The following is a 27,490-nucleotide window of genomic DNA, read 5'->3' on the forward strand; positions in this document are numbered from 1 at the left end:
CTGCTGTTAGAGGGGGTGAAGTCTGCTATCTCTGACTGCCATGTTTCCTTTCGGTAGACAGTGCCAGACAGGCCATGCAGTGATCCTTGAGAACCACCCTCATCCCTGCTGTTAGAGGGGGTGAAGTCTGCTATCTCTGACTGTCTTGTTTCCTTTCTGTAGCCAGTGCCAGACAGGCCATGCAGTAATCCTAGAGAACCACCCTCATCCCTGCTGTTAGAGGGGGTGAAGTCTGCTATCTCTGACTGCCTTGTTTCCTTTCGGTAGACAGTGCCAGACAGGCCATGCAGTGATCCTGGAGAACGACCCTCATCCCTGCTGTTAGAGGGGGTGAAGTCTGCTATCTCTGACTGCCATGTTTCCTTTCGGTAGACAGTGCCAGACAGGCCATGCAGTGATCCTTGAGAACCACCCTCATCCCTGCTGTTAGAGGGGGTGAAGTCTACAATCTCTGACTGCCTTGTTTCCTTTCGGTAGCCAGTGCCAGACAGGCCATGCAGTGATCCTTGAGAACCACCCTCATCCCTGCTGTTAGAGGGGGTGAAGTCTGCTATCTCTGACTGCCATCTTGTCTTTCTGTAGCCAGTGCCAGACAGGCCATGCAGTGATCCTAGAGAACCACCCTCATCCCTGCTGTTAGAGGGGGTGAAGTCTGCTATCTCTGACTGCCTTGTTTCCTTTCTGTAGCCAGTGCCAGACAGGCCATGCAGTGATCCTAGAGAACGACCCTCATCCCTGCTGTTAGAGGGGGTGAAGTCTGCTATCTCTGACTGCCATCTTGTCTTTCTGTAGCCAGTGCCAGACAGGCCATGCAGTGATCCTTGAGAACCACCCTCATCCCTGCTGTTAGAGGGGGTGAAGTCTGCTATCTCTGACTGCCATCTTGTCTTTCTGTAGCCAGTGCCAGACAGGCCATGCAGTGATCCTGGAGAACCACCCCCATCCCTGCTGTTAGAGGGGGTGAAGTCTGCTATCTCTGACTGCCTTGTTTCCTTTCTGTAGACAGTGCCAGACAGGCCATGCAGTGATCCTAGAGAACGACCCTCATCCCTGCTGTTAGAGGGGGTGAAGTCTGCTATCTCTGACTGTCTTGTTTCCTTTCTGTAGCCAGTGCCAGACAGGCCATGCAGTGACCCTAGAGAACCACCCTCATCCCTGCTGTTAGAGGGGTAGAAGTCTGCTATCTCTGACTGCCTTGTTTCCTTTCTGTAGCCAGTGCCAGACAGGCCATGCAGTGATCCTAGAGAACCACCCTCATCCCTGCTGTTAGAGGGGGTGAAGTCTGCTATCTCTGACTGCCTTGTTTCCTTTCGGTAGACAGTGCCAGACAGGCCATGCAGTGATCCTTGAGAACGACCCCCATCCCTGTTGTTAGAGGGGGTGAAGTCTGCTATCTCTGACTGCCATGTTTCCTTTCTGTAGCCAGTGCCAGACAGGCCATGCAGTGATCCTAGAGAACCACCCTCATCCCCGCTGTTAGAGGGGGTGAAGTCTGCTATCTCTGACTGCCTTGTTTCCTTTCGGTAGACAGTGCCAGACAGGCCATGCAGTGATCCTTGAGAACGACCCCCATCCCTGTTGTTAGAGGGGGTGAAGTCTGCTATCTCTGACTGCCATGTTTCCTTTCTGTAGCCAGTGCCAGACAGGCCATGCAGTGATCCTAGAGAACCACCCTCATCCCCGCTGTTAGAGGGGGTGAAGTCTGCTATCTCTGACTGCCTTGTTTCCTTTCTGTAGCCAGTGCCAGACAGGCCATGCAGTAATCCTAGAGAACCACCCTCATCCCTGCTGTTAGAGGGGGTGAAGTCTGCTATCTCTGACTGCCTTGTTTCCTTTCGGTAGCCAGTGCCAGACAGGCCATGCAGTGATCCTTGAGAATGACCCCCACCTCTGCTGTGAGACAGCCTGTAATGTCACCACCAGGTGTGGGGAAGTACAGGTGCCTGAGGAACATCTCAGACAGGTAAACAAACTTGCCTAACTCTTTGTGTCATCATCTAGTAAGTAGAATAGATAAGTTTTGTACTTATAGTGTTGTTGTTGAATAGTTACCGTTTGTAGCTGATAGCCAGTCAGCACCAAGGACATGATAAATGTAGCTAATGGCCAATCATTATCATCTTGGTCAATAAATCTGGAAATCCTTTTGTAGTATTTTCTATCTATTTACATCTATTTTTTGTATTTACAGGGTGCGAAATACCCGGTTGCGCACTTGCGCAGCGCAACAATATTTTGGTTGGCGCAACTAATCTCTTAACCCAGGTTGCGTGGTGCGCTACCTAAATTTTGGGCCGGAGAAATCGATTTTGCGGCAATTACTTGGATGAAGTAGAAAATATTGGACCAAGGAAGCTCACACATCCGTGTGGTGTGCACACACATTCGCTCTCAGTCTCGTAAATTTTCAAACCAAACTTATAAATCGACCCCCAAATAAACAAGTTAATAAAGTTACCGATACTTTTTCACTCGTTTGCATCCATAGTCAACCTGTTTTATTGTGCCTGAGACGCAAATTCGGCTCTTGGCCGCCATGTTGAATTCATCGACTCTCGCTGGATATCGCGTGATTACGCGAGAGTAATGACGTATAAGCTGCAGTACCAGCAACAACTGATAGAGAGCAGTGTTTGAGTTGCTGTGTATTTCTATGGGCGAAATGTTGCTAGTGCTTTTTTTGGGGCAAAATTAAAAATTGCAGAAGTGGAGATGGAGCCACTTTACTAATAATAAGCTGGGATTTAAAATTTCTTTTCTTTGCAACAATGATTATAGAATAAACAAAGTTGTTAAAATCTTGGGACAGTGAGATAAAAACTAGACAATGACATAGACTATTGTATTTATCTTATGATTATCATACATGAATATCATTAATAACTCACCTGTGAATTTTCAATAAAAAATAAAGGTAATTTTATTCCGAGGGTACTTTTATTAGATTTTGAAAATATGCCCAGTAGCAACTTTTATGTGAGGGATGAGAATAATGTCAGGTACAAGTCCTATTGCAGTGTAACTCTTCCTACTGAGCAGAAAAAGCAAAAAGTCTATGGGTGTTGAAAAAGGATTTATTTGTACAAAAAGAATAGCCGTGTTACACATGAATTGTATAAGTTTGTTAGTTGTGGGTTATGGTGTTTTATTTACATTGTATATCATTGAATTTTATTTTGAAACAAAAACACATTTAAGCACCAGTTATATTGTTAAAGGCTATGTAATACTATGTACTTACAAAATATAATTTCAAGAAATCAGTGAATTTTAGGTGGGGCAACCTGTAATTCTGACGGGCAACCTAGCTTTCTACCTAGGTTGCACACCATGCAACCTGGCTCAAAAAAGTATTTCGCACCCTGTATTTATTTAATATGTGTTGACATTGCATCTATATAAGCTGTTAGTATGTTAATAATATATGTATTTCACAATGTATTATTTGGATGCTAGATATGTACTAGATACAAAATGTTCCAGTTCAATTAAACAGTATGATAACACAGTGCTTAAGGCACTGTTGTTGAAACAAAACTATTCTTTTGACACAACATACTGTACTATTAACCCCCACAGTGCCGAGTCTGGACCCAGCAGACTGGGTGTAACCTGGTGGGGAATCCCTCTGGCCCGGGTGTGGCCAGTGCCGACTTTATCCTGTATGTGTCAGCCAAACAGACGGACCGCTGTGGGGTGGACGACACCGTCGCTTATGCTGCTTATTGTCAACTGGAAGCTGCTCTAGACAGGTACAACAACAGCCTGACTTAATCGTGCTCCTAGCGGCTGGCCTGACAGTGACCGAAGGGATTCAATTAATCCCTGCCAGCAAGATATTGTATAAACACAGGCTAGATAGAAAAAAAGATAAATAATAGTTATCTTCCTCCCAGAAATGGTGACCATAGCTTGTCCAGAGCATGAGATATAAAGACTGGAAATTCAACTGCAGTACCATAGCAAGTTGCTTGGGGACCCATAATCTAATCAATTCAAGGTCTCATCTAAAGCTTTATGCATACTAAATATCTACATGTAGACAATTCATCCTTGCCACAAACACAGACACACTTTGCTTTGTAATCTCTGATAGTAGTTTGCAACAATTATGAATCCAAAATACAACGGGACCAGGGTTGGAACTAGATTTTTTTTTAAGTTTCCATCATTCCCTTTGTTTGGCAAGCAAAATCATATCAGAAATATCAAAATTAGGTCAAATCTCATCAGGAGGTGAGCATGTGTTCGCCAGAGAGACAAATTAGGCTATGATATGTTCCTGCAGCAATATACAACTCATGCTTCCTACAATCACTGTACATTAATACATTGATCCGTGTTTCTCTAGGCCTGTTGCAGGCTACGCCAATCTGTGCCCCAATGTCATCTCCACCAAGCCTCACGAGTTCGCCAGCCTGCTCTCCACTGTCAAGCATGAAATGATCCATGCCTTGGTGAGAAATGAAAATACAACCTCACTGCTTACCACTACATTAGTTCAAGGAGGTTTTATTAGAATGCAATTAGTTACAAAACCACTGGCATAGCTTTTGCCAGATAGTATAGTATGTATTGCATCCTGTACTGATATAATGTACATATTATGTACATAATTAGCTGCAGGGCAACCAAGGCTATGACACATGTAGACAATGGCCAATCAGCATCAAGGCATGGTAACTGATAGCCATAGGGCTGTAGTGATTGATGGCCAATCAGCATCAAGGACATGATAAATATAACTAATGGCCAATCAGCAAAAAGACTATAGTAACTGATAGTAGTGATAGCCAATCAACAATAGGGCTGTTGTGACTTATGGCCAATCAGCACCAAGGACATGATAAATGTAAATAATGACCAATCAGCAACAAGACTATAGTAACTGATAGTAGTGATAGCCAATCAACAATAGGGCTGGTATGACTGATGGCCAATCAGTACCAAGGACATGATAAATTTACCTAATGACCAATCAGCAACAAAACTATGATAACTGATAGCCAATCAGCAATTGGGGATGTGGTGACTGATGGCCAATCAGCACCAAAGACATGATTAGTGTAACTAATGACAAATAAGCAACAAGGCAATGGTAACTGATAGCCAACTAGCAATAGGGTTGTGGTGACTGATAGCCAATCAGGACCAAGATCTTTAGAAATGTAACTAATGACCAATCAGCAACAAGACTATGGTAACTGATAGCCAATCAGCAATAGGGCTGTGGTGACTGATGGCCAATCAGCACCAAGGACATGATAAATGTAACTAATGACCAATCAGCAACATAGTCTTGTTGCTGATCAGCAATAGGACTGTTGTAACTGCCGTTGGCCAATCAGCAGCAAGGACATGTTAAATATAACTAATGACCAATCGGCAACAAGGCAATTGTAACTAATAGCCAATCAGCAATAGGGCTGTGGTGACTGATGGCCAATCAGCATCAAGGACATCATAGTTGAATCAGCAATAGTGCTGTGGTAGTGCATTGTATCCAAAACATATGTTTTACAAAGCCTTGGCAAATAGTTGGTCATAGCCTTTCAGTACAAATCACATTCAGGTATAATTGTTCTTGATTTTTGTGTGTTTGTACCCATATCCTCAGTCTTATTAACAATGCTTGAGGTATGTTTTAACTCCTTCCTCTATGATATTTCAGGGTTTCTCCTCTGGCCTGTTTGCATTTTACCGAGATGAGAATGGAGACCCTCTGACAGACAGGAATGCCAACGGCAAGCCTCAGTTCAACGACCAGTAAGTTTACTCCAATTTTGAGCCAAGAATTCTGAAAGAAAGAAAGTGAAAGTGATCTCGGACAAGTTTTAAGCAGGCTGAAGAGAAGCTATGTACAGTATTTATAGGTTCACTATACCAGGGAAGTCCTAGCTCTTTTTGATAACAACAGCAGGGATCCAACCTCTCTGTTGTCTGAGTCACTAACCATTGGACTACGCACACCAAAAATAATTACTCAAGCAACTGGATAAAATTTTTGAAACAGTCAGACGTTTCAGACAGCATCCACTGTCTTTCGTCAGCTTTGTGTCACTGACAAAAGACAGTGGATGCTGTCTGAAACGTCTGACTGTTTCAAAATTTTATTCTGTTGCTTGAGTAATTAATTTTTGGCGTATCTTACTACATGGATGTCTAACTTTCATCAACGCATTGGACTACGCATGCTACTACTTTACTTGATGTAGATATAGATATAGAAAGAAAAGAAGATGTTTCTTTGTGTCGCAAAAAATTGACCTAAATCATAGTGCTTGAGTCTATGCAATTGATTACATACTGCAAAGTGTTTCTTTTGAATGATGATTGATGTATTTTGTTTATTTATAGACTTGGAGTTTACCAGTGGAGCGATCGCGTCATCCAGGAGGTCACGTATCCGGAGTGGCACATCCGTGGTGGTCGCACCATTCCGCATACAGTTAACCTCATAATCACGCCAAAAGTCGTGGTAAGGGAACCCCTTCTCTGTGTTTTCTCTTTTGATGCTGTTTGCTTAGCCTGTGTGGAGTCTGAGTGTTGCAGTGACATCTACTGACTTATATATGAACTGCAGGACTGAAGTGCACCTACCATACCACATTTATACATGTATATGATTTTCTATTTAGCGTCATGGAAATGAATGGTGAAATGAATATAGGGTTAATGACCCGCCCTGAGGTCTATACGGTGTGATAAGGCATGGTCATTCCTATAACCACCGAATAAAGTACCGACCAAGGTACTTAAAGCAGGTTATTAACGTTATTATCATATAGCCATTGTCCATGTCGTACTAGTAGTTAGTAGTACTGTGTGCAGTATTTGATTTTGTGTCATTCCTGGGCCGCAAAAACGTTCGCTACGGGTGTTCCGCATCACACGGGTTCTATGGAATATTTAGAATGCATTTCGAGTGTTCCGGTTGCGCCGCTGTCAAACATTCAAATGCAAAAGCGGGTCCGTACGTAGTTTACAGACCCGCTGGTCCATACAAAGTTTACAGACCCGCTTTTGCAGATCCGTATGAAGATCACAGACCCGCAAATGGAGCCTTCTGATTGGTCGACGACATCTACCTAATATATGATAATTTTTTTTATTTTTCAGGCAGAAATAAGGAACCACTTTGACTGTTCAGATCTCCAAGGAGCTGAAATTGAGAACCAGGGGGGTGCCGGCACAGAATGGAATCACTGGGAAAAGCGTTTACTGGAGGTAAAAAGGACCTATGAAAAAATTATAATGATACTGTACATGTATGTAATGAAGCGTCTGAAAATTAGAACATACCCCTTCTAATCCATCATTAACTTGATTGTACAAATTTAGGGTTTAAACATGTATCCTGCTATGATGTTGTATTATGAAAGATTACTAATAGATATTTTCTGTAAGATCATTGAAAGAAATCATTTTCAAAGCTCTTTTGTGGCAGCTGTATCTCCTTTTACATGTATTTTACTCGATTTTACTGTGTATGAGGTCTGTTCAAGGCTATTTTTCCATGCTGTGTTGCAGAGTGAGGCTATGACAGGATCTCACACCCAAAACAGGGCCTTTTCCAGGCTAACTCTGGCACTGATGGAGGATACAGGGTTTGTACATAGCTCGTAGCATACTGTTAATGTAGAAATGTTTGCTGTGGTTTTATGTTTGTGGTTTTTGCGGTAAGCTCTTCGCCGCGAACTTAAAACCATGGCAAAATTTTACCCCCTTGTCTACTATTGTCTCAAAGGCGAACTTAAAACCACCGTAAACACTCCATTTTCTGCCTATCGCAAAATTAAAACCACGCAAACTTAAATGCGTTTACAGTATCTCAAATGTTGCCTTAATCCTGAGTGATGGTGCCCCCTACTGATGCTTAGCAAAACTGCATGTCAGCATTAGTTTACAGTCAAATGGCCACTAGAGGGACTAATTATAAGGAAAAATGGTCAATGAGAGGGAGAGTAGTAGCTCCAGACAGATGGGTTGCTTGGCAAAAAAAAAAACATTTGAATAATCCCCAGGAAAATCAGATCTACAAGAGATGCACACAGTTTGGTAAGTTATGTGCATAAATTTGAATAAACCATGTTTTTGTCGTCTTACTGTGTTTGTTTAACAGTCAGATGCAGCCTTTTGGTAGGTTGTCTGTTCCTAAAAAACAGCGAAAAAAGTGCTGTTTTCCGATGTCGAAATTCCCACTGGTTTAATTTGTATTTTTCACACTATTGAATGTGCTTCATTGCTTTTACCTTGTGTATAGGGCAACCATAAATTTTGCTTGTTATAGAAGAACTTTATTGCACGACAATTGTACATGGTACAAAGTATGGCAAGAATTCGTAAGCATAATACAAATTAGAAGTATAGAATAAAACTTAACATCCTAATTACTAATACAATACAATAAGGGCTAGCATACATTTTGATATAGCATCCTAATTACTAATACAATACAATGAGGGCTAGAATACATTTTGATATAGCGTAGCAGTAATGATCGAGTTGGTTTAATCATTAGTTTCGGTATTTCTCCTAATGTGAAAGCAGTCATTATCATTAAGATATTTACCTATTTTCGTATTGTGGGGATTGTCGCATTTAAATATATACTCAAAACGGTCGGTAGTATCTATACTCTTAAAATTTGTCCTTGTTTTGAGAATTGTGAATAACTTATTACGTAAAACATCATATCTAGAGCATTCCATGACAAAGTGAAATTCATCTTCAATTTTAATTAGACAAAACCTTTGGTCAGGGGCTATGTTGTAATATCTGCCCGTCTCTATTTTCAACTTATGACTACTGATTCTTAACTGATCGCTTTACGAATTTCAACGTTATTTATATCATAAAGATATTTTTATATAATTGGGACATAATGACAAGGAACATTATTGCATATTCATGCCCAACATGGGCTAAATGCATTAGGTAACATGAAGTAAAAGGAAAGGAACATTGTGCTACATGTATATTCCATCTACGTCTACAGAGTCTCTTCTCTCTTCTTGAAACATTTGTACACAAATGCACATAGTTTTTCAATCATATAGTAGTTTCTAGAAGACATAAAACATGTGAATAGCTCGTTATTTGTAATATGCGTATATTTCTTGTCTACAAAATTTAAATGTAGTTGTATGGAACTTACAAGGGATCTGCGCATGTCTGAGTATATATTATATAGTGAGCATTCTAAAATAAAATGTATTTCATCTTCTATACAATCATTGTTACAGAATGTACATATTCTGTTATTTGGTGGAGATCCCCAGATGCCCAATGCTGGTTAGGTAACTTAAAGATGGTTGGTTGTTAGATCTTATTGTACAGAACCGTAAGTTATAATGTGGCTTGTGACTGGAGGTGGTTGCCTGTGCTGGCAAGGTTTGACTGTCTTACAAAAATGATTTGAATTTATCTTGTTGTTTTACAGCTGGTACAGAGCTAATTACGACATGGCTGAGCCTCTGTTATGGGGGAAGAACCTGGGATGTGACTTTGCCAAGAAGAGCTGCAAATATTGGATCGACTCCCAAACACTGAAGTATGTCAATGTCTCTGTACTGGTTTAAGCTTCGCAATTCATAGTACCATCTTTTCAACATGAGCAAATAATCATAATGATATTGTTTTTTATTGGTCAGAAATTACCCATGCAACGGCAGCCTTTCTAGTGCTGAATTGATGCACATATTTACAATCACATAATACACATATGATACACACTTGCATTTTGTGGAACTGTCGCAAGGGACTGGGCCGCAGCCATTCGGCACCATCAAACTCAACACGACCTTCTCCAAACGAAGTCATGTACTCACCCATTCACGCCTGGGTGAAGTGAAGAAAGTCATGTTAAGTGCCTTTCCCAAAGGCATGACAGGATTCGAACCCGGGACCACTTGGTTCTTGGCAGAACGCTCTGCCATTACACCACACAATTACAGAAAGTAATGATTGTGATACACATAGTCTGTGTATATGTTGTGTGATAATATTTCTTGGTACAACCAAACATGTGTAATTCATGTTTCCAGATATAGTCAATGGCAGGCTGCTTTTGTTGCTAATCTTTGCTTTAAAATTTGTTGCTATCATATTCCATAATATACATGTAGTATATAGACATCCTATCTCCATCATTTCCTAAGAATATTGATTGCTCATCAAAATGAAGGTCTGTACTTTTTCTTTCCTATGCACATGCATATGCATCGTATTGCTCCTTCAATACTTTCACCAGCATGTCGGCAGAATGTATGCGTTTAAGGTGGTGTTTGCATATTTAAGGTTAATATCTCGTATATAAGTTCATTTAGTTGTGTCCAAAGTCTAAGACATGTCTTATGCAATGGCTGTGACTCCGATGCAATGTTGAGCAAAGCGAACCAAAGCGATTTGGCAGTTATGATAGGTTTGAATAGCAGGCTCATTACCGAATACGCATTATGTTCTGCATGCCGACGTGCTACGACGTGCTACTTTAAAATCTAACCAGTTTCTAATCTAGAAAACAAATGGCTTAAATCTTGTGTACCAGAGGTGGAGCATAATACTTTTTCAAGTAAATAGTGGTATATATATAATGCGTCTGTCCTATGGCTTGCATTTTGGTCAAACACATCGAATCTAGGGATGGATACCAGTTTCGCTGGACCTGATTTGGACCTTTATAGCATCCAAGAACCGAGTCCAAAAAAACCTAAAGCCAAAAACCTGAGTCCAAAGAAACCTGAACAAAGTACAAATATATTTCTCAATTTTGTTTAATAAAAAGTGTTTTGAGTCTCCCCTCTGACAAAAAAGGCATTCAAAACAATATCAAACACTGGTTTATCTTGAAAGTCTTCTCCCAAAGAACTTTTATAGTTGTGCATGTCAGTATGAATTCTGGAAAACATATGGCTTAAATCTTGTGTTCCAGAGGCGAGTTGGTTGCACCTTACTGTAACACGGTACAACAGAACCCTCTTCAGCTGAGATGCAGTATTGACAGGGTGTCTGTAGCACTCTGCAACCTGCAGAACTACAACAGAGTCATTCCTGAGGAGTATCAGGTCAGTAGGGAAAACACTGAAAAAAAGAACCCATCACACTTATGGAGAAGAGTAAGGGTTCCCAATATGCTGAAAGTCACTGAAAAAAAAAAAAAAACAGTTGTACCCAATATGCTGAAAATCACTGAAAAAAAAACGAAAAACATCCAAGTATGGAGAAGAGTTTAAGGGTTCCCAAAATGCTGAAAAACACTGAAAAAAAGAACCCATCACACTTATCGAGAACAGTATAAGGGTTCCCAATATGCTGAAAATCACTGAAGAAAAGAACCCATCACACAATATGGACAACAGTAAAGGCTCCCAATATGCTGAAAAACACTGAAAAAAAGAACCCATCACACTTATCGAGAACAGTATGGGTGACCCAGTATGCTGAAAAAGATCAGTATGCAGAAAATTCAAGCATTGTAGGAAAAGGAATGTGATTTAAGGTTAAGGTAAAGCAGTCATCCTCAATTTAGGACTGGTGAAGCATTATAAGTAGCTAGTGGTAGTGCAATGCGGCTTCGCTATGGCTTGTATTTTGACCAAACACATCGGATCACCCCTACTGTTCACAATTAATGTGTTGGGTTCTTTTACATGCAGATGTTTGACACATGATATTGCCTCATCCACTGGACCACTGGCTTTATGTCCCTCTCCAAAAAGACTATGCAAATATTTTCCAGCTGTGTCCAAACCCAGGCCTTAACTCCGTCTACTGGCTCCATGGAATTTGAACCATGCAGATGTGAATTAGAAATTAGGATTGAAAGGTCTTGGAATTTTGTACAAAAATTTGTTTTCCTTCCCTGTAAATAACAACAACAATAACGTGCTTGTGTCCTCTAGTACTTTGACAGCATCCCTGGTCAAGACAGTGCTTCTCTACAGAATTACGGAGGCGGGGTGGCCTTGGCGGACTATTGTCCTTTCAACCAGGTAAAAAAGAATGGTGTTTTACTTGTGCTCAAAAAGTCTGCCTGTTCTGTGTGCTATTATGCATTATGATATCTTTTGATCCAACAGACACATTCTGTTTGTAATAATCTGATTTTTAGAATAGACAAGAACTTCCATGTATATCTTAGAACATATAGACAAGAACTTCCATGTATATCTTAGAACATATTCTTCTTACTGCAGTTTTCTTTTGTAATAGTTATTGTAGTAATTGCTAAGAGTAAGAGGTTTCTTAAACACTATTGGAAGAACTGCGTTTTTTCCACTAGCTAAATTATCAATCTAGATATGAGAATCAATTTGTTTAGGAATTCTATCTTTAAAAAATGCAATGCTACAAGGTAGTTATTTGTAAAATGATGCTTCCAAAAGGTCTTTATTGTGATTTTATTGTTTCAAGATTTTTCTTTCTCAACAGTTTTGTGTTTCTTGCATATTTTGTACCTTGTACCAAGTACACACTTGTACATGTTCATGTATGTATACATGAAAGGAAGCCATAATTCTTAACAAAGGAAAGGAGGCCTATATGTCAAACTTTCCAGCACGTGGATTCCTTCCCATCCCCCTGAGACAACAATTGTCTTATCAGCATACAACCATGTCTTGACTTTGTCTTCAATTGAACCATCTTAGAATTGTCTCCGTCTTACTAACATTATCAATTCAGAGTTTTGGGTTGATAGCTGGCAAAGTCCAAATTCTGGTTCAGTTACTGATGAAAGACAGTGAAATATGATTCCTGTCTGAAACTTCTGACTATTTTTTTATTTTTTTTTATCAATCTTTAGGGTAGTCCCTTCAGTTAACAAGGTAACTGATTTCCAAGGGAGCCCTACGTAACATGACAAATCATAACAAATCAGGATACAAAATAAATAACTTAACATAAACTTCAATAGTGATCAATCACACAATCATATAACATAAACAGGAATGACCAAACATAGGAGTAATAAATCAAAGAACTCAACTAATTCAAAACAATAATAACTCAAAATTGCAAAGGTCATACAACGGAGGGTCAGAGGTCAGATGTCAAAAGTTAAGAGATTTGTATGTTTACCAGAGCCTGTTTAAATCTGGCGATTGATGACGCTTGTTTGATACATGGATTTAGCTTGTTGTAGGTATACTAGCAGCCCTGTATGCAAATGTGCGCTGTCCAGATCTAGTAGTGTACTTAGGTGTGTGTAGTGAATTAGCCTGCCTAGTACCATGCCAGTACTATTTTCAAGTATATCAAGTTGTTGCTACATGTATCATGTGCATGTTTCTGGGTATTTGTAGGAATTCAACTGGCAGTCGGATGGTGTGTTCTCCAGAGCATCCAACTGTGACACAGCAGAAAATGCCCCTTCGGACAGGGACAACTTTGCTCTGGAGTATTACGGCCAGGACTCCAAGTGTGTGGAGCAGGGCAGTGCCTGGATGAAGGAAGACTGTAGGCAAAGGGCACCGGCTGTGGACTGGGGCAGTGGCTGTTACAAGGTGCACTCTCATACTACTGTTGTCAGGAATTAGGCCATATTGATTAGTAGGGGTGGATACCAGTTCGCTGGACCTGATTCGGACCTTTATAACATCCAAGAGCCGAGTCCAAAAAAACCTGAAAGCCTAAAACCTGAGTCAAAAAAAGAACTGAACAAAGTACAAATATATGTTTCTATTTTGTTTGATAAAAATTGTTTTGAGTCTCCCCTCTGACAAAAAAGGCATTTAAAACTAGAATGGCAACATTTTCGGGAAAATGCAGGATATTCCCCTTCCATTACCTACACCTCAAATATGACATCCTTAGCATCGGCTGTAAGGGTATTATGAAGTTTCTGCATAAATTATGCAAATGAGGTCCCCATTAGCATAATGTATGGTCAGGTGTGTTCACCTCTCCTAAAGGTACCTACATCTAAAATATGACAATCGTAGCCTTTACAGTGAGGGGCATGCATAAATTATGCAAACGAGGCCCTCATTAGCATAATTTATGGCCAGGTTTTATTACCCTTCCTAATGGTACCTACATCTCAAATATGACATCCGTAGCTTTCACGGTAAGGGAAATACAAGGTTATGCCTAAATTATGCAAATGAGGTCCACATTAGCATAATTTATGGTCAGGTGTATTTGCCTTTCCTAATGGTACCTACAACTCGAATATGACATCCATAGCTTTTACGGTAAGGAAAATTCAAGTTTATGCATAAATTATGCAAATGAGGTCCTCATGAGCATAATTTATGGCCAGATTTCCTGACCTTTCCTAATGGTACCTACATCTCAGATATGACATCCGTAACTTTTACGGTAAGGGAAATACAAGTTTATGCATTAATTATGCAAATGAGGTCCACATTAGCATAATTTGTGGCCAGGCGTGTTCACCTTTCTTAAAGGTACCTACATCTCAAATATGACATCTGCAGCTTTTACGGTAAGGTAAATAGAAGTTTATGCATAAATTATGCAAATTAGGTCCTTATTAGCATAATTTATGTCCAGGTGCATTCACCTTTCCCAAAGGTACCTACATCTTAAAGATGACATACGCAGCTTTTACGGGAAGGGAAATATAAGTTTATGCATAAATTATGCAAATGAGGTCCTCATTAGCATAATTCATGGCCAGGTGTGTTCACCTTTCCTGAAGGTACCTACATCTCAATTATGACATCTGCACCTTTTACGGTAAGGGAAATACATGTTTTTTCATACATTATGCAAATGAGGTCCTCATTAGCATAATTTATGTCCAGGTGCATTCACCATTCCTAAAGGTACCTACATTTCAAAGATGACATCCGCAGCTTTTACGGTAAGGGAAATACAAGTTTATGCATATATTATGCAAATAAGGTACTCATTAGCATAATTTATTGTCAGGTGTATTCACCTTTCCTGAAGGTACCTACATCTCAAATATAACATCCGTACATTGTAACATAAGGTACATATAACTTTCTGCAATACCATTAGTAGAGCTACCACCGCACATCTACTTGGTTTTTGGCAGAAGAAGAAGAAAGAAGAAGAAAGAAGAAGAAGAAGAAGAAGAACAGGCAAGCAAAAACAATATATCCCCCTTCCCACTGGAAGGGGAATATAATAAGTGTAACATTCAAATATCAAACACTGGTTTATCTTGAAAGTCTTCTAACCAAGAAAAATTTTATAGTCGTGCGTGTCAGTATTAATTCTTTATGCTTAATAGTGAAGTGAAGTGAACTTTATTGCTCAACAATCGTACATGGTACAATGTATGGCATGAAATCAACAATCTGTTCTACAAGGCTAATCTATCCTACAATTCTAAGTACAAAATATTTTCGAAACCAGTGTATTTGTTACAATATATATTCATGTATGGGTAATTCTGTCTTGCTTTTCGAATGATTTATGGAGAAATTGACCTATGTACATAGATATAGGAGTCGGACATGACAACAGTACATAGAAAATATCGCTCTGTGTACCAGATAGGGTGAAGTTTGTCTTAGTAGTAATAGTCTGTAAAAGCATATCTCTCTCTTTGCTATAAGTTGGACAATTCATCACAAAGTGGAATCTTCAACACTTCCATTACATGTAGGACACAATCTCTGAGTGGCTGGTGTGTTGTGGTGTCAACCCTTTTCAACTTCTAAGCAATGTGCACTGATTCTCAGCTAAATTGTTATGCTATTTGCAAACAGTTTATTATGAATTGATGTGAGATATGTTTCCATTCCAAAGTGCTTTTTGATTTTAGAATATTACTGGAATGTCTAAGTTGTTCCCTCCAGCCAGAGAGAAATGAGTCTTTCAGACGTTCTTTAAATATAATTCCAAAATAATTGGCATTAACTGCGGGGTTAAGCCAAACATTTTGGATATTGGTCTAACAAAACAAAACATCAACTGGACAGGATCAGGTTCAGGTCTGGACCTGAACCTAAATCTCTGGACCTGAACTTGGACTTGGACCTTATTAAGCCAAACCGGTATCCACCCCTATTGATTGGATTGTATCTGTAATTAGATAACATCAGTGTGCGAATCAATTTCCATCCATTTCCAAAATAAAGTTTACGGCCGTACCTAAGCAATATTAGGGCGTTGAAAGTCATATTTTCAAAATTAATTTTTTAGCGATTTCTATCCATAGTAAGTTTAGATTACACTATCCCATTGCATATCGACAATCATGGAGCAAAAATGCGATGTCGTTGTGAGGTGGGAACTAGAGCTGTGTACCTAAAAAAAATTTAGGTACAGGTACAGGTACCGGTACAGAGGTTCAGGTACAGGTCCGGACCTGAACCTGTACCTGAACTACTAGTTAGAATTATGGTCGATCTTAAACAATGAAAGAAGCATGTTTGAACGGCACAAGTGCTAAGACAAGTTTGTAGTGCCTCCACTACATTTAACCTGACGGCATTGCAATGTTTACATTTTGCTGTGTTTCCGACAGTTTCCCCCATGCTCTTTGTCATGTTCCCAAACTTTGGAACGGGCATGTCAAATTACCAGTCTGATCAGGCTAGCATGAAAACAAAACTAACAGGTACCCTACTAATAGACCAATCAAACCACAGAAAAATGATTGCATCTGATTTCAACCAATCATATCGCTAAGTGACTGGCCGCAACTTGTTACAGTTATGGGCCGCGGCATGATAGTAGGCGGTATCAGTTTCACTTTCAGTTCTCACAAAGTCACGAACCCCCAACATCAAAAGAAACCTCACTTATAGCACAAGTGTTAAACAAGTAAATTGTCTGATAATACAGAAGGGAAAAAATATACATTGTGGGAGATGTAGTGCATAATTTTCTTAGTATGGGTGAGAAATCCCAAGCTGTTTGTGCTTCAATGTTGCCTTTTGTGAAACAAAAGCACTGATTAGTTCCTCAGAGTCAGCCACAGAACCCGGCGCCGGTGTGTCTGGGGAGGCGTGGCCACCGTCTCAGAGCATGGGCCACGTGTGTTTATTTTGGGTGTTGCCAGGGAGAACTGGGCTTGCTGGAGTCTGGGGAGGTCTGGGAGGCGTGGTCAACGATTTAGCTCACGTGCCACATATGTTACTGTTGCCAGGGAGTTGGGTATACTGTTTGCAGGGGGAGCAGTGTGTTTTTGCACACTGCTTTAAAACTTTTTGTGACAATTACAATGTCTAGATTATGACTCACTGTTGTCTATGCATGTCTACAAAGTAATCTACTATATTGAAGTGCATTGTGCTCTTATACAATTCTGATATTGGAACATTATTTACAGTACAAAGAGATGTTTACCCTACCAAGTAACTTAAACTGTTCCGGGAATTCCCGAGAAACACAGTGGGGCTGGAACGTGATGAATGGGCATGAATGGGCACTTGTGGGGACGCAAGTGTTGCTTTGTGAATGGAATTATACCCCACTCCCTGTTTTAAATGTTACTATTCTTGAGGTAGGCACTAGCAATGTTGTGGTCTGTTCCAAGAAGTATATATGCATGTATAAACAGTGTAACAGTGTAAGTATATGTTTGATTTTGGCCAGTATCGGTACAGTACCGATATTACAACTTCCGGTATTTTTGGACCTGTACCTGATTGATAATACCGATACTGTATCGGTACTGTGTACCGGTACACAGCTCTAGTGGGAACTCATTGAAAATCTGAGCACTTGGAGGCCAGCCATCGTTTCAAATCTTCCGAACATGCGTGATTCTGTCCGATACGTCCCGAACGCTTCCGGAGAAATAATCACGTGGTCATGGCTCAATGTACTCGGGTATTGTGATGTCATGTGGCCGGAAGTTACCGAAAATTGTCAACAGAAAGCGGTTACGGCTGGGTTCTGGGCTGATTTTTTGGTGGTACCCATAAATAAGATACTCCTTTTGCTGCTTCTTTCTGTGCTCTTTTTAAACACCCAAAGTATGAAATAATGATGCAAAATGTTCAATTTCACCAAACAGAATTGCTTTCCCCAGAATATTTCAAGTTTTACCCCCTGAAATCGCTTAGGGCACCTTTAAAAAGCAGAATGTCTCTAAACATTGTGCTTCTTCTATGCATTGTTTCATGAATCAATTAGCCCTCAGGCAAGACCTTGCATATAAACTCCACATTACTGTCGTTATGTAGTACCGCTGCACAAATGAAGGCCTGATTGTGGATGTCGCAGGAAAGGAGTATCGCTGTTACAGAAAAGGACAACAGGTGAGAAAAGTTCCTTGTGTTGTTTTTGTGGATTGAAGTTTGGCAATGTGAGTCTCTGTACATGTACATGTATCACTACAGCTGTTTGAATTTTTGAAAGTTATCATTATACCTCCATGAAAAATGGGCATATTTTTTTCTGTGTGTTTGTGTTTCCAGATGAGTTTGGTCAGGATAGAGCCTCTGGATGGATTGTGATGATGACGATTGTTTTATAAGGCATGTTGATGCATGAAAGGTCAAGTCAATTGTGGGCCTCCTGGCCACTTTCCTTGCAATTGGTACTGCAGCAGAACTTCCGGTTTTGATATCTTGCGTCCTGGACAGGCTTTGGTCACGATGTTTAGAGTGTAGATAGTTCTTGCGCTCAGGAAGAAGTCACATAAGTTTTGGTGTCAAGCACTTGAAGCAGCTTGTTAAGATATTGTCAGAGAAATATTGTCTGTTTTAAGTACGTTTGTATGCCAAGTGGGAGGTACCTTTTGAAATGCTTTTAGAAACAGGAAAAAGCTTTTTAGAAAATGTGGAAAATGTTCGCTCCTTTCTTGTAAAGGACCCTATCTTCAGCACTTACAATTACATTTTGAGAGAAAATGCTGTTTCTTATTGGTGGTGAATGGTGGCAACCATTTTTCACCCTAAATGGAGGTGGTTTTTCCAAACACTTTGTATCCCCTTTGAGTTTTAATCTATTGTCACCTATTTTTGCCTATAGAATTGGCTACAATTCCTATATTGCATTAATTCCCATACTATATGCAGACCAGAATCATATTGCTTTAAATGCATTTAAATTCGCCTGGTTTTTATTTCACGCTAAGGGGAAAATGGACTGTTTCGCGGTGGTTTTAATTTAGCGGCACTGCTATAGTAACATACTGCTACTGTAACAGTATTGGACATGAAACCACTGCCGACATTTCTGCATTTACAATATTTGGCAGTAAATCAAAGGTTTGATTACTTCTGGCACTGTTTTTGGTCATTGCATCAGGAAAAGAAACTAGAAGAGGCAGGAAATTAAGGCAAGTGAAAAGGGAATTAAATCATCTATAGCTTCTATATTAACTGTATGCTGGCTTCTGATCTGAGGAAACATCTGTGACATTGCCTTGAAGAAGGTGACAGATGGTCACCGAAACGTCGGTGGAATAAATCTCTTAGTTGTGTAAAAAGAGTATTTTTTATTCAACATCTGTGACAGTTAATTTCCTATCTCATCTCAGTGCGTGCTGTGGAACATCAAAGTAAAAACACTCCAAAGAAATCAAAGCAGAGATGTACACCCACACAGCTGTCACAATGATACTCCTACACGACGTAAATACTTGAGATTTCCTTGATCACGCAGTGCACTTTTCTATCCGGTGTACGCGTATATTCTTGAATAATCTAAAAGCTATCCATCGTGGCATTTGTCAATTCCATATTTGGTTATGCGGCTGTTACACTTAAGGCTGTACTCAACTCAACTGTAGAGACCATACGAGAACCAATCACACTTATCTAAAAAGAGTAGGGGTCAATCCCGGCGTGAGTTGATAAAACCTTACAGTCTGGTCTTAGCGTTGACATTTAAGAAAGGTCATACCAGTATAGTCACCCGTTATCTCTATCCTTCAACAAATGTGGTAAATCTCATTAACTGAATAACTGATGAAAGTACCTCGCGCAGCCAACCACCTTCTGTCACAGAGCACATAAAAACAGTCTCCTCCAATTTTACATAGTTATACCCCTGCTCTGTGAACCAATTGTCTTAGTAAAGCCCCCCTCTCACTGGACCCGTGGCATGCTGGCGGCGTCGCTGCATCCTAAACTGGATTTGTGTTACCGTTGACTTTATAATGGGAATATCATTCAAAACGTACAAGTATGACCAAAAAGACAACAAAACACTCAAAGCTTGAAAAGATTCGCTTTTTGTCGATGAAATTTGTTGAGTGCTTTGTCAATTCGGTCGCCTGCAGCAATGCCACCAGCGTGCCAGTGAGAGGGGGGCTTAAGACTCTTACCCAATCTGTAACCACTTTATAGCATTCCCCTTGGGGTATTAATACCCCAATCAAGAACCAAAATTGATGACATCTGCTCCGTAGACAAGGTTATGTTAATGAAGTACATTTATTTTGTCCAAGGTACAAATTGAATTGGGGAATTTTGACATGAAGAAAAACTGGAAGCACCTGAAAATGATTAGATGTTTGGGCCCCCTTGTGGCTTGTTATGGTACTGCAGCAGAATGTCTGGTTTTGACATCTCGTGTGCTGGTATGCTATGGTTGTGAGTTTTGAGTTGTAGAGAAGTCTTGTATTAACAGTGAAACAATTGCTTTAGGGTCAATCCTGGCCATCCAACCACCTTGCGCAGCCAACCACCTTCTGTCACAGAGCACATAAAAACAGTCCCGTCCAATTTTACATAGTTTCTCCCCTCTCTGATAACCAACTGTCTTATTAAAGACTCTTACCCAATCTGCAAGCACTTCATGACATTCCCCTTGGGGTATTCATACCCCAATCAAGAACCAAAATTGATGACATCTACTCCAAATGCAAGGTTATGTTAATGAAGTACATTTATTTTGTGCAAGGTACAAATTGAATTGGGGAATTTTTACATAAAGAAAAACTGTAGAAGCACTGTTTTTTTACTGTTTCATGAACAGATTACCTGCACAAACACAATATTTCATTGTCAGATAAACACAGGTCTGATGGTGTAACATGATGATGTTCTATCTTTTTTTTGGTGAAAATTCATTTATAATATATAGAAATCTTTATTGACACGACAAAAGTACAGCGACTTTCGTAAGGTCTTCTACAACTATACATGCAAACAACAAAAATGTATACAAAATGATTAACCTAAGTACAAGTATATGAATTTGAGTGTCTCTTGTAGATGTATTCATGACATGTACATGTATATGCATCAATGAGAAATATTCCAGCTTGTCATCGCAAGTCTTCCCAAAGCTTACGTTGTACTAGTCATTTGGAGTCATTCTTAAACATATATTTTTTAGTACGTCGAAACTTAGGTCTACTTAGAATCAACTTGCCCTGTCCTTTTACTAGTTTATCTAGAGGCAATGCCATAAAACTAGGGTAATGTTTGGCTTTACGTTGTGGCGTCATGTTTTGTAATGTAATGTAATTTAATTTCAGTGCGTAGGTTATAAGATGATGGTTTGTGAATTGCCTTCAGGAAATGTAGATTATTCTTTAGAAACAGCAGTTAACTTGATTTTTACAAATAACTTGATTTCATTTATGGTTGCAATGGTGAATATTAATAAACAATATACCTTCAGGTAATCATATCATATTCATGTATATTCTCAGCTATGGTCGCTTTGATGGTGCACCAAAAAAGGGCATAGAAACGGTATCTTGTTTCTTCGGTTGAATATCTCATCCCAACTTTATCAAAGCTCTCAGTGTGAAGCTTCTGTATGGCTTGCATTTCATGCTGAGAACTTGACGTCAAATCGATGTGTATCCTGTCACATGCTACAGCTCGTGTTAGAAGCATTAGGTTTATGTCCGTCACCACTTCTCGCATGATTTATTTTTGTGCAGCGCCCAGCTATCACAGCAGGAAGCATTTAGGGCTGTGTATGATTGATGTATACATGTGTTAAACTGCATTGGTGGAAAAAGAATACTATCGAAGTACTTGTACACCATGAATAGGGTACTTTTTGTTGAACTAGTCCTTTGGAGGGATGCTAGTTACGTCCCTTGTTAAAAGAGAGCTATAAGTTAAGAGAAAGGAAGGAAAAGTGTATGTTGCAAAAATCTGTCAGTTTTGAGAATGCTGTGAAGAATGGTCCTCTCCTTGGTGCTGAATGTGTAGTCTGTATACAATATGAACAATCTGTAGTCAGCAGAACACTTTAAAGAATTGTTTTCTCCTAGGCCTTGATTGTGTAGCCTGAAGAACACTACTGGATGGTTGTCTACTTGGTGCTGAGTCTGTAGTCTGTGTAATATTATGAAGAATGGTCTTGCCCTTAGTGCTCATTGTGTAGTCTGGAGAAAATTATAGAGAATGGTTCTCTCCTTGGTGCTGATTGTGCAGTCTGAAGAACATTATAAAATTTGGTGCTCTCCTTGGTGCTGATTGTGTAGTCTGAAGAACATTATAAAGTATGGTAATCTCCTTTGTGCTGATTGTGTAGTCTGTAGAACATTATAAATTATGGTTCTCTCCTTGGTGCTGAATGTATAGTCTGTAGAACATTATAATTTTCGGTGCTCTCCTTAGTGCTGATTGTGAAGTCTGTAGCACATTATAAAGTGTGGTGCTCTCCTTGGTGCTGATTGCTTAGTCTCTAGAACACTATAAAGTATGGTGCTTTCATTGGTGCTTATTGCGTAGTTTGTAGAACACTATAAAGAATGGTTCTCTCCTTGGTGCTGACTGTGTTGTTTGTAGAGCACTATAAAGAATGGTTCTCTCCTTGGTGCTGATTGTGCAGTTTGTAGAACACTCTAAAGAATGGTTCTCACCTTGGTGCTGATTGTGTAGTCTGTAGAACACTATAAAGAATGGTTCTCTCCTTGGTGCTGATTGTGTAGTCTATAGGATACTATAAAGATGATCATGCCCCTGGTGCTGTCTGTGTTGTCTGTAGTGCATAATAAAGAATGGTTTTCTCAATGTTGCTTTATGTGTAGTCTGCATAACGCTTTACACTTTGTTGTCATATTACCATTTTCTCCTTTGACATGAAGTTCTCAAAAAGATAATGTTGATGTCAGGCATCAATTCATTCATTTGTGATTATCTTTTGTGCCCTAATTCAGTTGCCGATTGCAACGGTGAAAGGCTCCTGGTTGTATACTGGCAGTCTGGTTTGCCCATCCTGTGAAGAAATGTGTTGGGTGAGTATGATTTTGATGCCAATAAAATCCAGAGTCTAGCATTACTAAGGGCTTTATATGCTATCAACAAGTATTACAGTGAGTTACGTAAATGTGCTTTAAGCTAAAATTACAAGGGGTACTAAGAGCTTCATATGCTATTAACTCGTATTACAGTGAGTTACGTAAATGTGCCTTTAGCTCAAATTACAGGGGGTGACAGGAATATATGTTTTTCATGAGTAGTAGTTTTTTAACTTAATAAAGAAATCACAGTGGTAAAAGGGGCCACATATATAGATATGTTATTAACTAGTATTACAGGGGGTTACGTAAATTTGCTTTTAGATAGTATCAAACAGGTTGCGTAATGTGTCATTTTCATATGATGTAAGCTGGTGTGTAACAAAGTGTTGCATGTAAAGCTGAAAGCCTGAAAGACATTCAAATTGAACAACAGGAATTAATTCACAACAGTGCCATGGTAAGTTACCAGGGAAAAACTGAAAGAGAGGAAAAATACAAGCCACTATTTCAGAATTATATAGCAGTTTATGCTTAGGCCACACCAATTTTATTTGTTGCTTCTCAGATTTTTTCAGGAAAATATTGGAGTGACAGGGAAAAAAATGAAATTTTTTGTCTGGGCTGAAGATAAGGGTTTACAAAACAGAAAGAATAAGATGATAATTCAAATTTCAGCCTTGTATGGCTCATTTTATGCAATGCACCCCTTTCTTTGATCTAATACTATAATTTCAGTAACAAAATTACCTTTTGCTATGTAATCTATGGATTGATATTGAGAAATAATTTGATAAATGAAAAATTATAACTTATGATCAATGTGACCACACGTTTTAGGCATGTGCAAGCCTATACAATCTATTTTGGTGGTTATTGAGTTTTACAACTGAACAGATATTAAAATTGGGAGTTAAAATTTGTGAATGGGAATAGAGACCAATTTTTTTTTTCAAAATGGGAAAAACAGGACAGGCTATTCCGAGAAGCAACAAAATAAATTGGTGTGGCCTTACATTTGTACAAAAGTGAGCTGAGACGTAGACTTCTTAACAGGTAAACTGAATTTAAGCTCTAGACACTTCCATCTCATTGTCTTGTTAAGAAGCCTAAGTTTAAGATTATTGTCAGTGTTCGTTTATTCAGACCCTTGTAGTGCCTAGTGGCACATAGGGCAGCAAGTTTCCTTGCTGTTTCAGTAGCAGGGTATATGTTTACAGGGAGGGGTTACTAGAGGCATCTCTTTAAACACAGGATGTCCCTGCTAAAATATGTGGCAGCACCAACCAAGTTTTTCTGACTTGAACCATGGTCTCAAGGTTTCCAACAAATTGAAAACAGGGGCTGAACTGTGAAGCTGCTACTATTTGAGCCACAGAGAAAGGAAAGTTTAGCTCAAATGAACTCAATGAACAGATGAGCTAATCTTCCACTGGTCGTGACAGAGAAGACAGACGCTATGTACAGTATTTACAGATTTATTGTACCGGGGAAATTCCCCAAGCTCTTTTCGACAAGCACAATGAACAGTGGACCACGGCTTAACGTCCCGTCCTAAGGACTGCGACCCTCTCCGGTAGCGTGCATGGCAGGTGAGCGACACAGCCGGGATCAAACCTGAGGCTTCTGGTTCCAGAGGCAGGATCGCTAACCTCTGGACTATGCACGCTACCTAAACCAGAGACATTCCTGATAGGCAGTGTATGTGTTGTTATAATTTTTTTTTTTACATTTTTTACCAGGATAATCTACAGATCACATGTCCAGCCGAGACAGATCCTCCAAATGTGTCCACAACATCAACAAGACCACAGGGTAAGGGAATACTGTAATTCTTGTTTCTTTCACTGTAACTTTATGTTCACTGTTTTCACAGTCACCTCTGTACCGTGAACTTATCATCACTGTGAAAAAAAAAACTTGTTGTCATTTATGATTCTTTCACCTGCTGCCACCATCCATTTTCTTTACACCGTGAAAATTTGCTACCGTGAAGATAAACTGAATGACTGTATTGTATGCAACTGAATCCCTCTTTTGACATTTTACAAAAAAATGAGTTTTTAAGTCAGGTTTTACATATGATATTGATAGTAGAGGTTCACTGCCTGTTAATGTAAATTTTTCTTTTGTCAATTACAAGGAATTGCATGAAATATTAAAGATATGGCCCAGGAGATTGAATGTTTTTTGTTTGATGTCTGATGATTATGCTATCATTGGTTTGAGCCAGACCCCTCAAACTGCAAGAGTGTCCAAGAACATTGCTGTTGTTGCTAGGAGAACTAAATGTGATTTCACAGTATGTGTTTTGTCATTGAATGCAACTAGAGCTGTGTACCTAAACAAATTTTAGGAACAGGTACAGGTACAGGTACACAGGTTTAGGTACAGGTCCGGACCTGAAACTGTACCTAAGCTACTTGTTCAGAAAATTTTAGATTTTCAATAAGGACAAAAGCATGTTTGAACTGGTAGCAACATAATATTTAATTGTGCTAGGTATTATTTTTATGAAAACAAATTTGAAAAATTGACTCCAGCCTTGCAAATCTGTTTTATGTTCTGGAGTATAGTATAGATGTGGCTTTAGTGCACTGCCACGGTAATTTCATACTTATTTTATCTGTCAAAGTGGCCATCCCCTATTCTCCAAGCAGAGGCTTCGATCGAGAGGGGTTGTTTTGTCCGGGATTTTAACGTTCCTCTCCTCTCACCTCTGCAAGATATCGGAAGGCATCAAGCCTTTTAAATCTAATCACTTTGACACATAAAGGCCATTTTGAAAGTAGGTGCTAAGTCTGCCAAGGGATTCTAGTGTTTCTGCCCTCGCGCCACAGGTGTTTCCGGTCTGCCTGTCCAGAAACGCAGTGACCCACTGTACATACTTTGAGATATAGTTATACATCTTATCTATATCTTTAATTCCTTAAAAACATTTATCATCATGTATGGAATGTTTACTTCATGTTATGATGCTTTCAATCTGGCGGGAGCCTTTCAAAGTGATTGTGGGGGAGACAGCAGGGTGCCCGCCCGGCTGGCTGCACACTCCCCAAAGTTACCGGAGCCGCGCTAATCCCCGGGCAGTAAAACTCTTTGCCTAACGATAAATTAATGGTACAAAGGGAGGGGCAGCCACACCGATTCTGAAAGAACAGCCCCGCCCTTATGCGTTCTGAGGCAGAGGTGAGAGGAGAGGAACGTTAAAATCCCGGACAAAACTACCCCTCTCGATCGAAGCCTCTGCTTGGAGAATAGCCATCCCCTGCGTCAGGCTTGACCTGATTAGTACCGGTCCAGTACCGGTCCACCAGGGTTCAGGTATTTTGTACCTCTACCTAATTGATTGTACCCGGTATTGTATCGGTACAGTATACTGGTACATAGCTCTAAATGCAACTGTGATTGAATCAACCTTTTTCCTTTTCTGTCTATCAATGAATAATCTAAAACAATTCACCTGCTCTCAGATGACAAAGGAGCTAATTGGTTTACCCACTAGGATGGCATTAGGGTCTCTTTATGAAACCACTAACTGTTTCCCCTTTACTCTACAGTCCCTTGCGGCACTGTTCAGAGCGTATCGGAGTCGCCCGGTCGAACAGCAACTCTGGGGATGTTGGTCCTCAACCTCGTTCCACTACTGGTGGGAATCCTGTTGTGTAATACTCCGTAGGCATTGCTGTAAGGCCACACCAATTTAATTTCTTGGTTCTTAGATTTGTACACTTAATTGTTTTTCTGAAAAGGAGAATGAAAAAAAAGTCCTGGTTCTTAGATTAACACACTTTTTTTCCAAAGAAAAAATATGAAAAAGAAGAACAATGACTTCACAAAATGTTCATTTGGGATAAAGATTTACCCCTAGATGCCCTTGTATTTCGCCCCAACGGTTAGGAAAAGTTCTTATTTTCCTAGTGGCTTGTTTTTCCATTTATCCATGCATTAAAAGCTTGAAATTCATCATTTTAAATGTTATCCTATATGCTATTTCTGAACACAAAGTAGAGCACTTACCAACAATCTTTCGATCAGTCCTTCTCAAGTTGATTTGACCCAAAGCCTATGCCACTTGACCTAAGCGAAAGTGTGGCGTCAGTAACGTGTCAAAAATGATATCCTGCCTGGTAATGGTATGCTGACTTTGTGCCTGCTGTGGTAGCATTTGAGGCTTTTACAGGAGACATGTTTCTTTTTCATTTCTTTTTCACACCCTTAGTTTGCTACACAGGTCTAAGAACCAAGATACTGAATTGGTATGTCCTTGAGTGTCATTAAGAAATGTCTATGAGACTGTCTTTAACTCGTCATTCCCAGTGAAGATGTGGCATAAATAGAGTACTGTCACAGAATAGATAATCATGACCAGAATATTAGATA

At 39.7% G+C, this 27,490-nt stretch overlaps 1 protein-coding gene across 1 annotated transcript; it reads left to right on the forward strand.

Moving 5' to 3' along the window:
* The first annotated feature begins 2,586 nt into the window (after positions 1–2,586).
* On the forward strand, positions 2,587–26,846 carry LOC136445685 (leishmanolysin-like peptidase). The gene is made up of 15 exons (XM_066443819.1): positions 2,587–2,631; positions 3,580–3,752; positions 4,352–4,457; positions 5,672–5,766; positions 6,358–6,478; positions 7,120–7,227; positions 7,531–7,607; positions 9,443–9,553; positions 10,934–11,066; positions 11,904–11,993; positions 13,305–13,505; positions 18,135–18,209; positions 23,027–23,104; positions 24,850–24,922; positions 26,668–26,846. Exons 1-15 carry the CDS (start codon positions 2,587–2,589, stop codon positions 26,784–26,786), a joined length of 1,605 nt encoding a protein of 534 aa, XP_066299916.1. The 3' UTR covers positions 26,787–26,846.
* The last annotated feature ends 644 nt before the right edge of the window (positions 26,847–27,490 follow it).

This window comes from Branchiostoma lanceolatum, chromosome 12, assembly GCF_035083965.1.
Source record: "Branchiostoma lanceolatum isolate klBraLanc5 chromosome 12, klBraLanc5.hap2, whole genome shotgun sequence".
In the NCBI taxonomy this organism is placed as follows: domain Eukaryota; kingdom Metazoa; phylum Chordata; class Leptocardii; order Amphioxiformes; family Branchiostomatidae; genus Branchiostoma; species Branchiostoma lanceolatum.

Bases quoted from the DNA above. Each gene is read 5' to 3' on its own strand.
- LOC136445685 (XM_066443819.1), top strand. From the start codon at position 2,587: ATGACGTATAAGCTGCAGTACCAGCAACAACTGATAGAGAGCAGT. The intron at 6,479-7,119 runs GTAAGGGAACCC...TTTATTTTTCAG, and splicing joins TAATCACGCCAAAAGTCGTG to GCAGAAATAAGGAACCACTT. The intron at 7,608-9,442 runs GTTTGTACATAG...GTTGTTTTACAG, and splicing joins GCACTGATGGAGGATACAGG to CTGGTACAGAGCTAATTACG.